This window comes from Mustela nivalis (genome assembly GCF_964662115.1).
Source record: "Mustela nivalis genome assembly, chromosome: 19".
In the NCBI taxonomy this organism is placed as follows: domain Eukaryota; kingdom Metazoa; phylum Chordata; class Mammalia; order Carnivora; family Mustelidae; genus Mustela; species Mustela nivalis.
Window position 1 is genome coordinate 31,302,331 of NC_139038.1, and position 12,779 is coordinate 31,315,109.

The 12,779-nt window shown below is 52.9% G+C and overlaps 1 protein-coding gene across 1 annotated transcript in view; it reads left to right on the forward strand.

The window, feature by feature from the left end:
• The window catches only part of TEKT5 (tektin 5), a 35,371-nt gene extending 23,223 nt beyond the window's left edge, over positions 1-12,148 (forward strand). The window contains exons 6-7 of the mRNA XM_082714142.1: positions 9,441-9,595; positions 11,764-12,148. Of these exons, the coding sequence (XP_082570268.1) occupies positions 9,441-9,595; positions 11,764-11,980 (372 nt within the window). The 3' untranslated portion in view covers positions 11,981-12,148. The remainder of the gene's footprint in view (positions 1-9,440; positions 9,596-11,763) is intronic.
• The last annotated feature ends 631 nt before the right edge of the window (positions 12,149-12,779 follow it).

The following is a 12,779-nucleotide window of genomic DNA, read 5'->3' on the forward strand; positions in this document are numbered from 1 at the left end:
CTGGGGTGGGTGGGTGGCCGGGTGGGGTTGGCCCTCAGCAGGTCCCCTGCGAGGCTGACAGTGGCTGGTGGCAGCCATGGGACTGTAAGCAGAAGGAGAAAGAAAAGGTTTACCCTAAAGACCCAGCTGAGCCAGTGTTCTCAGTGCTCTTCTTGTGTTACATCCTCTTTCCCTCCTGCAGCCTTCTAGAAGGCGCCTCCTGATTTTAGGGGCTGGGCAGGCAGAGGTCTGTGAAATCTTGCCTCTCCTCACTTGGCACGCTCCCATCTGTTACCAGTGAATACCCGGTGACCTTGTCCCTTCCCACCTTGCCTCTCCATCGCTCCCTGCCCTCCTGCTTCCCACCTTTGTCCCCACTGCTCATCCACGCCCCCCCCAAACGGCAGCCAGAGAGATCTGCGTCAAACTACAACCCTGAGCCCATTCTCCCACCTTAAAACTGTAATGTGCGTGTGATCACCTGAGAGTTTTGTTAAACTGCAGGTTCCCTTGGTACGTCTGGGGAGGGACCTGAGACCCTGCATTTCTAATAACACACTCGGAGTCCAGGGATGCTGGTCCACAGGCGGCACTCCGAGTAGGAAGGCAGCAGAGAAGTTCTCCGAATGCCGGAGAACTCAGAGGAGCAGCAGCCTTGCATGACATGGGCTGGTTAGGGTAATCAGGACTTGACTGTGATGGGTTACAGCAAGGGTCTCCAACTTGCTGCCCCAGGGCTCATTTTTGCATGTAAAGTTTCACTGAAACACAGGATCCCTCCCCTACCTCTGTGCATTTACATATCATCTGTGGCTCCTTTTGCACTGAAGTGCCCGCATGGTTGTGACGGTGACCCAGATGGCCCAGAAAGTCTGAAATATCTACCGCACAGACCCTTAGAGAAAAGTCTGTCCACTGTCCAGAGCATCTTTAAGATGGCCATGCCCCAGGACCACCCCCTCCCCCACCCCAACCACCAACGTCTGGAGGGGGTTGACTTGAAGACTGAAACACAAAATCACGCACACCAGAACCATCCCTTTGCCTGACAGGTCTTGGGCTGGGTCCCAGGGACGTGGCCCCGGGCATGCAGGGAGACAGGCAATGGTTTGAGGGGTAGAGCGCATCGCCTGGTCCGGGAGACCATGCAGCACCCTAGCCAGTGAGGGGAGCATGGGCCCTGTTCCCCATCTAAGGAGATCGCCCAAGCGGCCCAGGGCTCTGAATGGGGGTGTGGGTTCGCAGCTGGTTTGTGTTAGGGTTTGGATGGGAACCTGGGTCTCCTGACTTCCCGCCCAGGGCTCCTACCTCCAAGACAACCCGCATGGAGGCCCAGCAGGCTGGGCATCTGCCTGGAGGGGGGTTGTTTAACAAAACAAATCTTGGTCGTGGGGGGTGCTGGGAGGATGCGGGCTGTCATCTGTCTGGGGCCGGCTTCCTCTCCGAGCCACATTCCAGAGGCTGGGGAAGAGGACGTTCCTTCTCCCTTGCACAGGCCGCCTTGACCCCTTACATCCAAATAAGTGGGTTGATGGAGGTGAAGTCTGAGCCCTGGAGTGGATGTCTGAGGGAATTTACGTTGCCGGGGAAGACAAATTCTGTCAAACGATTCTGTTTCCTATTGTCTTACAGTAAAAGGGGGAAAAAAAAAAAAGAGCAATGATCCCAAAGGAAAAATCTAACAACTTGAACATTATAGGATGGGGGTTGGAGATGACGCGGGGGTGCAGGACAGTCCCGTGGCGTGTGCCAGGGACTGGACTAAGCACGTCCCACTCATGATCTCATTAATGCTCACAAGCACCTTATGGGTGGGTTATTGTTTTGCTGGGACTCCCCCCAGATGCCCCAGTCTCCCAGCCTTGACTGGCAGGCAGCCGGCAGCAGCTGCTCCCAGAGCCCAGAGCTGGGGCCTGGGGAGCAGTGAGCCCTCCGCAGTCACCACCTCCTTTCCATCCAGCTTCTGGGCCCAAGCTGCCGAGGCTCCTCCCATGGGGTGACCCCCTGGGCCAATCCCGCAGCGACCCGCCCAGCCTCGTGTGAGCCAGGCTGCGCCCTGCCCCGGGAGCCTGGGAGCCTCTTTCCCCCTACTTCTTGGGCTCTGTGGGAGCAGAAAGGCTAACACCCCAGGGCCTGCAGGAGAGGGCATGCTTCTGGAGCTCAGGGCAGAACTCAGAGCTCAGGGGCCCGGGAGAGAGGAGAGAGGAAGAGAGAAGGCGAAAGAGAGACAGAGCGCTCTTCCTGGCCTAGGAAAGATGGGGAAGGGGCTTGATGACCTTTGTGTGGCTCTTTCCAGGGTACATTTGTAGAAGAAATGCACACACGCGTGTGCACACACTTGCTCTGGGAAGTGCGGGTTGTGGCACCCGTGCTCTTCACGTGGCTCCAGAGATGTGCGTGTCTCCCAGCTCCGCATGTGTGCCGGGCAGTGGAGGGGCTTGTCCCAGGCCAGCCTCCGCTCCGTGCAGTGCCAGTGATTACCGTCCCCATTTCACTGGAAAGGCTCAGAGAGCCTAGGACACTTGCTAAAGGTCAACCAGCTTGGGCTAGGCTTTAGACAGACTCAGGCAGGCCAGTGCCAACCTCTGTCCTCTTTTTAACCCAACACCCCGTGGTGTGTGTTAGTCCATGGTGGGGGCAAGTGTTCTTTGAGCACTGATGAAAGCCCCCCACAAAGTATCTGGCACCCAGTAAGTGCTATTCCAAGAGTTGGATGTTGTTTATTATTTATTATTATTATTACTGTTGTTATTATTATTACTGTTATGTTCTGGTCGTTGATTGGTATAGGCGCTGGAGATTCAGCAGTGAGCAAAACAAATCTCCTTCTCTTGGAGCTTACTTTCTGGTTGGGGGAGATGAGGAAGTTAATGAATAAAACACATAGTATGTCTGCTGGTGTAAGGACTCCAGAGAAAATTAAGCAGGGGTTTGGGCAGTTGGGAGCACTGGCCAGTTCGTGGGTTGCAGTTTTAAAGGAGATGGTCAGAGAAGGCCTTCTAGGCATTCTAGCCACAACCTGAAGGAGGGGAAAGAATGAGCCAAGTGGATATCTGGGGAAGGAGCATCCAAGCAGAGGGGACTGTGCAAAGGCCCTGTGGTAGGCGTGTGTTGGGTTTGATGTGGGTGTGTGAATACACCATCTCTGGAAGCAGGTGGGTGGGTGAGTGGGTAGATGACTGCAAAATGAGGTGGGGGTGTTTGGGACACTCATTTTGTGTGTGTGTGTATGTGTGTATATGTATACACACATACACACACATGTACATGCACACACATGTATGCATATAACAGCTGCCTTGAGTCTGAGGGATCCTGAGCCTGAAGGGTATTCGGCTTGCCCAGACCTTCCCACCTTGGAAGGCTGCCTGTGCTCTGGGCTTCTTCCCTGCCTTCCTTCCTCCCTGGAGTCTGGGTGTCCCCCCGGCCATGGTGGGAGGAGGGCACTGGGCTGGGGCACTGCAATACCAGGTTTGCAAAGTTATTGGCATCAGATTCATCCCTTGATGAGGCAGCTACTCCTTCCCCAGACTCCTTTCTGGAAGCCCAAGTCTGCATGCACAGCTCAAAAAAAAAAAAAAAAAGAAAACATCTTCCACCTGCTCAGTCAGTGTTGGGGATGAACTGAGTCCCTTTACCTTACTTGGAGCTTCCTGCCAGGACAATCAGCTCTGATTTACAACACCAAGTCCCTGACTGTGGTCATTAACCCGTTTCCTTCCCTCGGAGACTCTGAATGTTAGGGTGCCTCTGAATCACGTGCCCCAGTGGTTCTTGACCGTGGCTGCACTTTTGAATTACTCAGGGGGCTCCTGAAACCTCTTGATACCCAGACCCAGAACCCAGATACCCAGAAACCGGAACCCCTGGGGGAGGGACCCTGGCATCTGTATTTTTAAAAAACCCTCCTGGTAATTCTAACGTGCAGCCAAATTCAGGGCACCCGGGTGGTTCAGTCAGTGGCTCAGCCAACCCTTGATCTTAGCTGAGGTCTTAATCTTGGGGTCGTGAGTTCAAGCCCCGCATTGGGCTCCATGCTGGCTGTGAAGATTACTTAAAAAAAAAAAGGAAAAATAATAATAATTAACATGCAATTGAAGAAACAATACCCTTTCCTATCAGATGGTATCTTTTTCTTTAATTGGCTTTCTCTCATTTAAAAAAAAGAAGAAACTAAAGATATTTTATTTTTATTTATTTATTTTTAAAAATATTTTATTTATTTATTTGACAGAGAGAGATCACAAGTAGGCAGTGAGGCAGGCAGAGAGAGGAGGAAGCAGGCTCCCCGCTGAGCAGAGAGCCCGATGCGGGACTCGATCCCAGGACCCTGAGATCATGACCTGAGCCGAAGGCAGCGGCCTAACCCACTGAGCCACCCAGGCGCCCCAGAAACTAAAGATATTTTAAAAGGAAGCTTAAATCTGGTGGGGTTGTGGGAACGTTTTCCTTTTTTGACCCAGAGAAGAGAGAGGATTTTATCATACTCCTCACTTCTTGGCACATCCTGTTTGCAAAAAGCCCTTTGCTTACTTCTCGTTTGCTTCCTTTTATCCCCATACTTGACATGCACCCCCCTTTCTCCAGTAGATGAATTTCCAGCGATGACCAGGCTAATTGTTAAGCATGATCTCTCGGTTGAGATGTCTTCTTACTAAATGTATACGGCTGTTGTAGGTGTGGGGATTTTAAAAAATTTTCTCCAAAAGGAATTGTGTAATACAGTTCAGTCTGTTTCCTTCTTTTCTTGCCCTGCATGGTTTTAAAGACCCAGCGTTGGTCCTCCCCACGCATAATCCTTTGCTCTAATGGGCCCCAAAGGTCCACTGCAGTGCCCATTTGCTTTCTACTACTCGTTCTTCTCCATGGTCAAGGGCATCCCTTGCTAGCTCACTGCCCATTACAAGTGACACTGCACTCAACGTCCTTGACCCGTGGATACTCCTGGTAGTTTTGGGACGTGACAGTGTATACCCAGGAGCAGGTATACTGGGATATGTGGGGCACCCTCTCAGACTCGGATCTCTTCTTCTAGGGGACATTATGGAATTTGGGGTCCAGGGACCCGGCTAGACCTTGGAGCCTATGTTGGCACCAAACAAACCCTTAGCTTCCTCCTGAGCATGAAGGTCAAGGATGCTGGTCTCCAGCTCCTGTCCCTGGTCAGTCCACTTGGTCTCTGCCTCCCACCCTTGGGTTGTAATCCTCAAACTCCTGGAGGCTGTGTCATTGCACACGGGGCTTCTGGGGCTGCACAGGCTGGCAGGACTGGGGTGGGTGGCAGGGGCTGTCCCCAAGACAGAATGCATGTGTGTGTGTGTGTGTGTATGTAGCTTTTTTCTCCCTTCTAACGAAAAGGACCCTGGCTGCGAGTGACAGAGGCTAGACACGAGGTTATGGGGGACAATTTTGACAGAGTGCACTCACCTGGGCAGATTTGCTTTGGGTGTGAGTCATCAGTCGGTTCTAGAATGCCAGAATGCTCTGGAAAACCCCTACCATTCTGGAGAATCCACAGGCAGGCCTGCTCAAGAAATGCCAACGGGAGACAGGAGGTGGTGACTTGGAGAAACAAACCCTAGTCAGTCCCAGCACACACAGCCCTTCCCCCATCACCACCAGATGCCAGGCCTGAGGGGACAGGAAGCAGGGGACTTCACAGGGGTCCCTTACCCTTTGCATCCTCATCTGGGCTGTGATGGCCCGCCCAGCTCCCCGGCTCCCTTCCATTCTCTCACCTGCTGTATCTGTACCCGGGAAACAGTGTGATACAGGGTTTCCCCAATCCGGTCACCCCCAGGGCCACCTTCCCAGTTTTACCATGCCGACGAGCCACCCGGGCTAGTATTGACTTTTTATTTCGGTGTAACGTGAGTCCCTGAAAAAATGCTTAAAAGCACATTCATGTAAGATGTGTTTATGTCCCCGGTATCAACGGAGAACCAACAGCACCTGCTTTAACTGGGGGGTAGCTAGAAGGACAGCCAGAAGGAAAGCAGAGCAAAGCTGTTGAAACATAGCTTCAGCCTGTTGGCCCGCAGAAGCCGCTGGATTCTTTCACCCCTGGCTCCCCTTCCTGGACGTGGTTAGCAGGCTTGGAAAGTAACTGATGAATTTCCCTCCTGGAACTGCTGCTCCTCGCGGGACTGTGTCCCGGTCCCTCCACCGCGCTCACGAGAGGTCTCCCCCAGAACGGAGATGAACCCACCCACGCGTGGTCCCGCCCCCCCCCCCCCCAACCAATGTCTTCTACAGGAAAGACATCCCATAAGTTTTTTGTTTTTGTTTTTGTTTTTAACCGAAAGGGAGGCAGGAACTTGAACGTATGTGATGCCGAAGAAAGCACTTGTGGTCGTACGAAGCACTTGTCGGCACTTAGTGAGAAATGTGTGTTACGTGTTAGAAATGTGTGTTGCACAAGGAGCAGGTGAAGAGTGAACTCTCCGCCAGAACGTAAACTCCACCGGCATGGGGTTTTTCCATCTATTGTGGTCACTTCTGCGTCCACCTCCTAGGTGCTCCGTGGACATTTTGGAAGGGCAACGCGGGAATCCATGAAACCGTGAAATAGTGAGTGAACGAAGAAGGGATCGGGCACCTGAACAAGAGTCAGCACTATCCCTAGACCCAAGAGCCAGGCCTTTTGTCAAGTTGCAGGCCCCCAAGTTGCAAGCCCTGAGCTGGGGACCAGCGGGTGAAGAGAGCAGATGGGGAAAGCAAAAGCAGCACAGTCTCAGAGCGCTGGCCGCTGGCCGGTGGTCTCTCAAGGCTGCTTTAGCGGCAGAGGGGAGCGCGCTGGGAGCTGCCTTCACGGCTGGGGCAGGGCTGGCAGGTCCCACCCGCAGCCGAGCCCTCTGTGATGTGTGTCCTCCCTACCCCATCGCGCCAAAAAGGCCGCAGACACGTAGATGGTAGAGGGAGGAGCTGTTTTCTCACGGGGCCGTGTGATGCCAAGAAGCGTTTTTCCTCTCTAGAAAGCTGAATTTTTCTTCTGTATGAGGCTGGGGTGGTGCCTCCTGAGATTTGTGACAGCCGCCCCCTCCCCCAACACACAAGGGCACATTTCTAAGGAAAATACCCACTTCTAAGAGAGCTATCTCCCCCCGTCCCCCGCCCACCACCACTGGAGTGTTTACATGGAAGTTCAGGTGCCGAGCACCGAACATTCTTCTGGGATAATGTTTAACCGACACATGGTTGGCGGCGTCACTCGGGTCCTGGGTGGCTCAGTGAGGACCACGAGAGAGGGCCAGCCTTCCACCTCATGGGCTTTGAAGGAGGCTGAGCAGTCCCCCTGCCCCCTCCCGTGGCCCTGCTGCCCGTTTCAACCCCAGTAGGGAAAAGGCCTCCTGTTGTTACTCTGAAATAGAAAAATACTCTCTTTCTAGACTTTTTTTTTTCCTAAGCTAAGAGGGAAGCCAGGTTTTTAAAGCACTTTCTTGGTGCTCATAATATAGGGGCTCAATGCAGCTCAAATAGTCATCCCGGTACCTGTTAGGATCTGTGAATATCTCCTAGCCCAAGAACATATGAAAAACATGAATCTAATGTCCTGGAAGGTAGGGCCTGGGTCTCATACTTGCAATCCCTGCCCCATTCAGGAGCCCTGGCATTTTCGTGTGCAAGCAGTTTTCCCTGATACCGAAATTTGGAGATGGACCCGACCATATAAAGTTTTGGGCACACTGTTTCCAAACTTCAGTGTGGATAAGGACCGTGGAAGGGCTAGCCAAACATCTAGACCTCCAGATCCCACTGTGATTCACTCCTTCATTCAGTCATATGTTCATTCATTCTTTCTATGACTCTTTATTGAGCTCCATGAGTAGAGCTGGTCGATTTAGCAAATAAAAACACAGGATGCCCAGTTAAACCTGAATTTCAGAGCAACAACAGACCATTTTGTTGGTGTTCGTGTGTCATTTGCAGTAGCCGACACACATTCACATAAAAGGCCTTGTTGTCGATCTGAAATTCACATTAAGGTTCATTAAGAGAATCTTGTGTCTTATCCGGCAGCCCTCAGTCTGTGCCAAGCACTGGCCCTGCCGATGGGGATGCCGTGTGGACAAAGTAAGGCCCCCACCTTCTCGGAGTGCACGTGCCTGTGAGGGAGGCGGACAAACAGCTAGCAGAAGGAGGGGTGCTGGAAGTCGGAGTGGCAGGGGTCCACGTCCAGGCTTGTCAGGAAGAGAGCACATAGGACCTCGTCATTGGGTCCTGCCAAGTCTGAAAGCGGTGTGAGCGACCCACAGAGAGTCCCCTGGAAGGAGAGGGTCATGAAGACTAGAACTGCTCACAGTGCTGTTAGGGACAGGAGTGGATGTGCGCGGGGTACTCCAGGTCCCGGCGTACTTACGGTCAGCCCAGTGCAAGATCGGGTTCCTTCTGTTCCTGTACGGCGCCAGCGTGGCTCGTCTCCGTTCGTCCTCTCGTGCTTTCATTTTTTTATTACGGAAAACTTCAAACACACAGAAGTAGAGAGAATCCTATAAAAGGTCCCCATGGACCCAGCACGAATATCACCGTTTTGCCAATCTTTTCTCGTAATGACCTTTTTCTGATTTTCGCTTTATTTTCTATTGAAGTATAAAACTCTTGCAGTAAAGTATACAGCTTGATGAATTTGGATAAAGATTTTTCTGCCTGTGTTTACACGTAGGGAGCCTCCATACCAATCAAGATATAGAGCATTCCCGGTCCCCGGCAGGCTCTCTCCTGTCCCTTCCTGGGATTTGTACTCCCATCAATTGTAGGGCATTATACTGGGGGAAGTATTTCTACAAGTAAGTAGAAAATGTTGAGTCTCTCTCTCCCGTGTTCTCCCTTTCCCCCACCCCCTTCCTTCCTTCTAGTTTATTTATTGACCTAGTTACTAGAAAGGTAAATTTTGGATTACAAAAAGATCTAGAACAACCTAGATTAATTCAGATTCAAGTGGATTCAATCATAAGCTTTTTGGATTGTTTTGGACGATTGTGTTCATCTTTTTTTTTTTTTTAAGATTTTATTTATTTGTTTGACAGACAGAGATCACAAGTAGGCAGAGAGGCAGGCAGAGAAAGAGAGAGAAGCAGGCTCCCTACAGAATAGAGAGCCCGATGTGAGGCTCCATCCCAGGACCCTGGGATCATGACCTGAGCCGAAGGCAGAGGCTGAACCCACTGAGCCACCCAGGTGCCCCGATTGTGTTCATCTTAAAGGCCTTTCTCCTCCTCCCTCCATCCCTCCCACGGAACACTCATTGGCCGACTCCAGTGGACTCTGGAGATTGGAAACGTAACCAGCCTTGGCAGATGCCCCTCCCCCACATTCACAGGGTCCTCAAGCTGCTTTCCCGGGTTGTCTGAGGAAGAGCGCAGCCCCCCTGCCACGGGCGTTCTAGGTTGGGGAAGGAGTCATTTAAGCACCCAGCCCGGAGCTGGCTGCTTCCATGACACACCCCTGCATGCTCCCCACAGACGCTTCAGGAGATCTTCCAGGCGGAGAATACCATCATGCTTCTGGAAAGGTCCATCATGGCCAAGGAGTGCCCACTGAAGGTGGCACAGACACGGCTGGAGTGCCGAACCTGGCGGCCCAATGTGGAGCTGTGCAGGGACATCCCACAGTTCAAGTGAGTGGGGGAGACCAGGGCGGGGATGGGTGGGTCTCCAGAGCTCCCCAGAAACCTAGGTCTGAAAAATGGACTGCTCCCTCACCACTGCCGATCAGGACAGGTACCCCCACAACTCAGCAGGACATGGGGCAAGGTCTGGAGTTCCCGGACCCCCTCCATATCCTCCCCCACCTTGAGTTCTGGGCGTCCTCCAGCTTTCCACTGGAAAACTAAGGAGAGGAAGCCTCTCAGGCCAGAGACATGGTCTGTGTCCCAGGGTTGCTTCCCCGACCCCTGCCCACCCAGGAGAGAGGCGCCAGCTCCCACCCCCGCTTTGGTCTCCATCTCCGTCTTGGAAAGTTCTCCGTGAATGCTGGAAGAGGAGGGCTGCTTCTGTGCACAAAGGGCCTCCTCACTGAAGAGGGGGTAAAAGGCTCATGTAGCCCCAGAGCTGGGGTTTGTGAGCTTGGGGTTGGGGTTTGGAATGCATTGAGGGCCAGGCAGAGAAGGAACAGGCTATCAGAAAATCTGTGTGACCAGGGGCGGGCCCCTCGGTTGTGTGGGCCCTCCATGCTGGGGCACTGTACCAGCTCCCTGTTGTAGCCCGATAAATGCTCACGAGTCAGTGGCTTGTCCTTGTCCTGAGCTAGATGTGTGGAGATGTGAGAAGAGCCGGAGAAGTAAAGAGAGGGAGGAAGAATATTCGGAGAGAAAATGGCTCCAGGTAACGCTGTGTGATATTCACACAGCCTCGTTACTACCAGATAGTCACTCAGGAAACGGAAAAGCTGTGTGTGTGTGTTGGCAGGGAGTGGGCAGGAAAGTGACCCCAGGCTTTGATCTTGGAGGCCTGGCTACCTGCTCCTTGGCCTGCTGCTGGTCTGGAAGTTCTTCACCCCTAGATGGGGGGGCAGTGTCCAGGTCCCACCCCAGCTAGGCTGCAAGGGGTCCAGCTCCCTACAGAGGGTTGGGGGAAGCTCTCCCAGTCCTCCTGCACCCGTCCCCGCTTCTCAGATGCTCAGGTTGGATCCCAGCACCTTCTGGGTCCGAGGGCTCTCTGATAACCCATCCCAGGGGACTTACACAGAACAGGGCTTTTGGGGACCAGATTTGTCCTGGAGGTCCTACTGCTCTAGGACAAGCTCCCCGCCTCCTTGTGCACCAGCTGTGCTGCTGAAGAGGGTAAATGGGGAGCATGGATGGGTCGTGTTTGGCTCAGGGGCCCAGGCAGTGTGCACGTGTGTCTCTGTGTGTGTCTGTGTGTATGCACACACGCACGCATGTGCTTGACTTGACTGTGTTGGGAACTGAGCAGACAGGAGGACAAGCCGTCTGCCTTTTCCAACAGCTGAGCTGCCCCGTCCGTTCATTACTTCCTCACCCCGCCATCCTTCCTTTACCACCGTGGGGCCTTCTTTCCTGTTCCTTCTACAGATAACCCCTCCCCCTCTCCCATGGGTCAGGTCCCATCCATGCCCATTCCTGAAAATGAACACCTGTTTAAATTCACATATAAATTAATTAACAGAGACAAATGTTAAAGCTCAGCTCCTTACATCCACAAACCACATTTCAAGCAGGTGGTCATAGGCTGCCCTACTAGACAGCATGGAACATTTCTGCGGCTGTGAAAAGTTCTGAAGTTCTGTTGGACAGCTCTGGGATAGAGCCCCAAGGAGCTAAGAGGTTCCAACTTGTTCTGTGACCTCTCTCTAGCTCAGACCTGCCATGGGGAAGCCCGCCCTGATATCTAAATCAAGACCTTCCAGTAGCCTGAGGCGAGAGTGGGACCCCAGACAGAGCCCCGCCACCGAGCTGCCATCACAGCTCACTGGGCGGATTCATTCCCTAGGCCCGCTGTAACAGGAATCTGAGTATCTGTTTGCAGGTCTCATGGGCAGGTACCCAGGAGCGGAATTGCTGGGTCACATGGCTAAGTCTACATTTAACTTACTGAGGAACTGCCAGATTGTTTCCCTAAACACCCTGTACCTTCCTTTGTGCTTCCTTTGTGCTCAGGGCCGCTCCCCTGTCTGCCCGTTCTACCTCTGTCTCCCCCGACAGCTGAGCCTTTTCTTGCTTGCTCACGGTGGTCCCCGGTGCCTGGCACAGTTCCTGGCACCTCGTAGAAGTGTCGGTGCTGACCCACTCCATGAACCGCACCTTCCCCTCTGCTCTGGCCGCAGGCTCGTGAACGAGGTGTTCACCATCGACGACACCTTGCAGACCCTCAAGCTGAGGCTGCGGGAGACGCAGGACACGCTGCAGCTGCTGGTGATGACCAAGAGCCGGCTGGAGCACGAGCTGGCCATCAAGGCCAACACACTGTGCATCGACAAAGACAAGTGCATGAGCATGCGCAAGAGCTTCCCGTGCGTGCCGCGCCTGGTGGGCTGCTCCTGAGCCTCGGTGGCCAGCCCCACGCCTTTTCCGGGTGCCCGGCATAAAAATGAAAAAGGCAGGAAAACAAAATAAAGTGTCATTTTCTCCCTTTCCTCCTATCATGGAAAAAAAAAACCAAATTATATAAATACATATATTAAGAGCTAAAATAAACATGCCCAAAGCAAAGATCCCGGAGCTCGTTCCTTGCTGCAGAACCAGCCTGGCGGCAGATCCCGGACCAGATACCGATTTCTCGGGGACAGAGCATTGCGAGGTTCTTGGCATCCCCAGGAAATGGAAGGGGGCACATTTTTGTGAAACCTGCTCGTCCATTTAGGAGCACATTATAGACCATGGGATCCAAAGATGGAACACCAGAGCTGAGAGTCTGGAGCCCAGCTGTCCCCCAGGAGCTGTGTGGCCTTGGACAGACTCCTGACCTGAGCCCCCTCATCTGTGAAAGGTCAGTCCCAGGGAGAGGTGACAGTCCCGCTGTGTGGGGCAGGGGCAAAAAGCTAGGATTTGAAGCCAGGAGTCCTGGGTTTGAATCCCGGTGTGGCTTTGTGGGGTGTTTCTGAAATTGCCATGGGAAGAAAAGGAGATGAAATTAGTTCTGTGGGTGGGGCAGGGGGAGGCAGGTGAGGGTGGAGGAAAAGCTCTATGAGGATGTGACATTGCTTGAAAACATTAAACACAGAATTCCTTCATGATGCAGCAATTGTACTTCTGTGTATAACCAGGAGTGTTGAAAACAGATACTCAAAAAAAAAAAGAAAGAAAAAAACAGTGGTACATGGACATTCACAGCAGTGTGCTA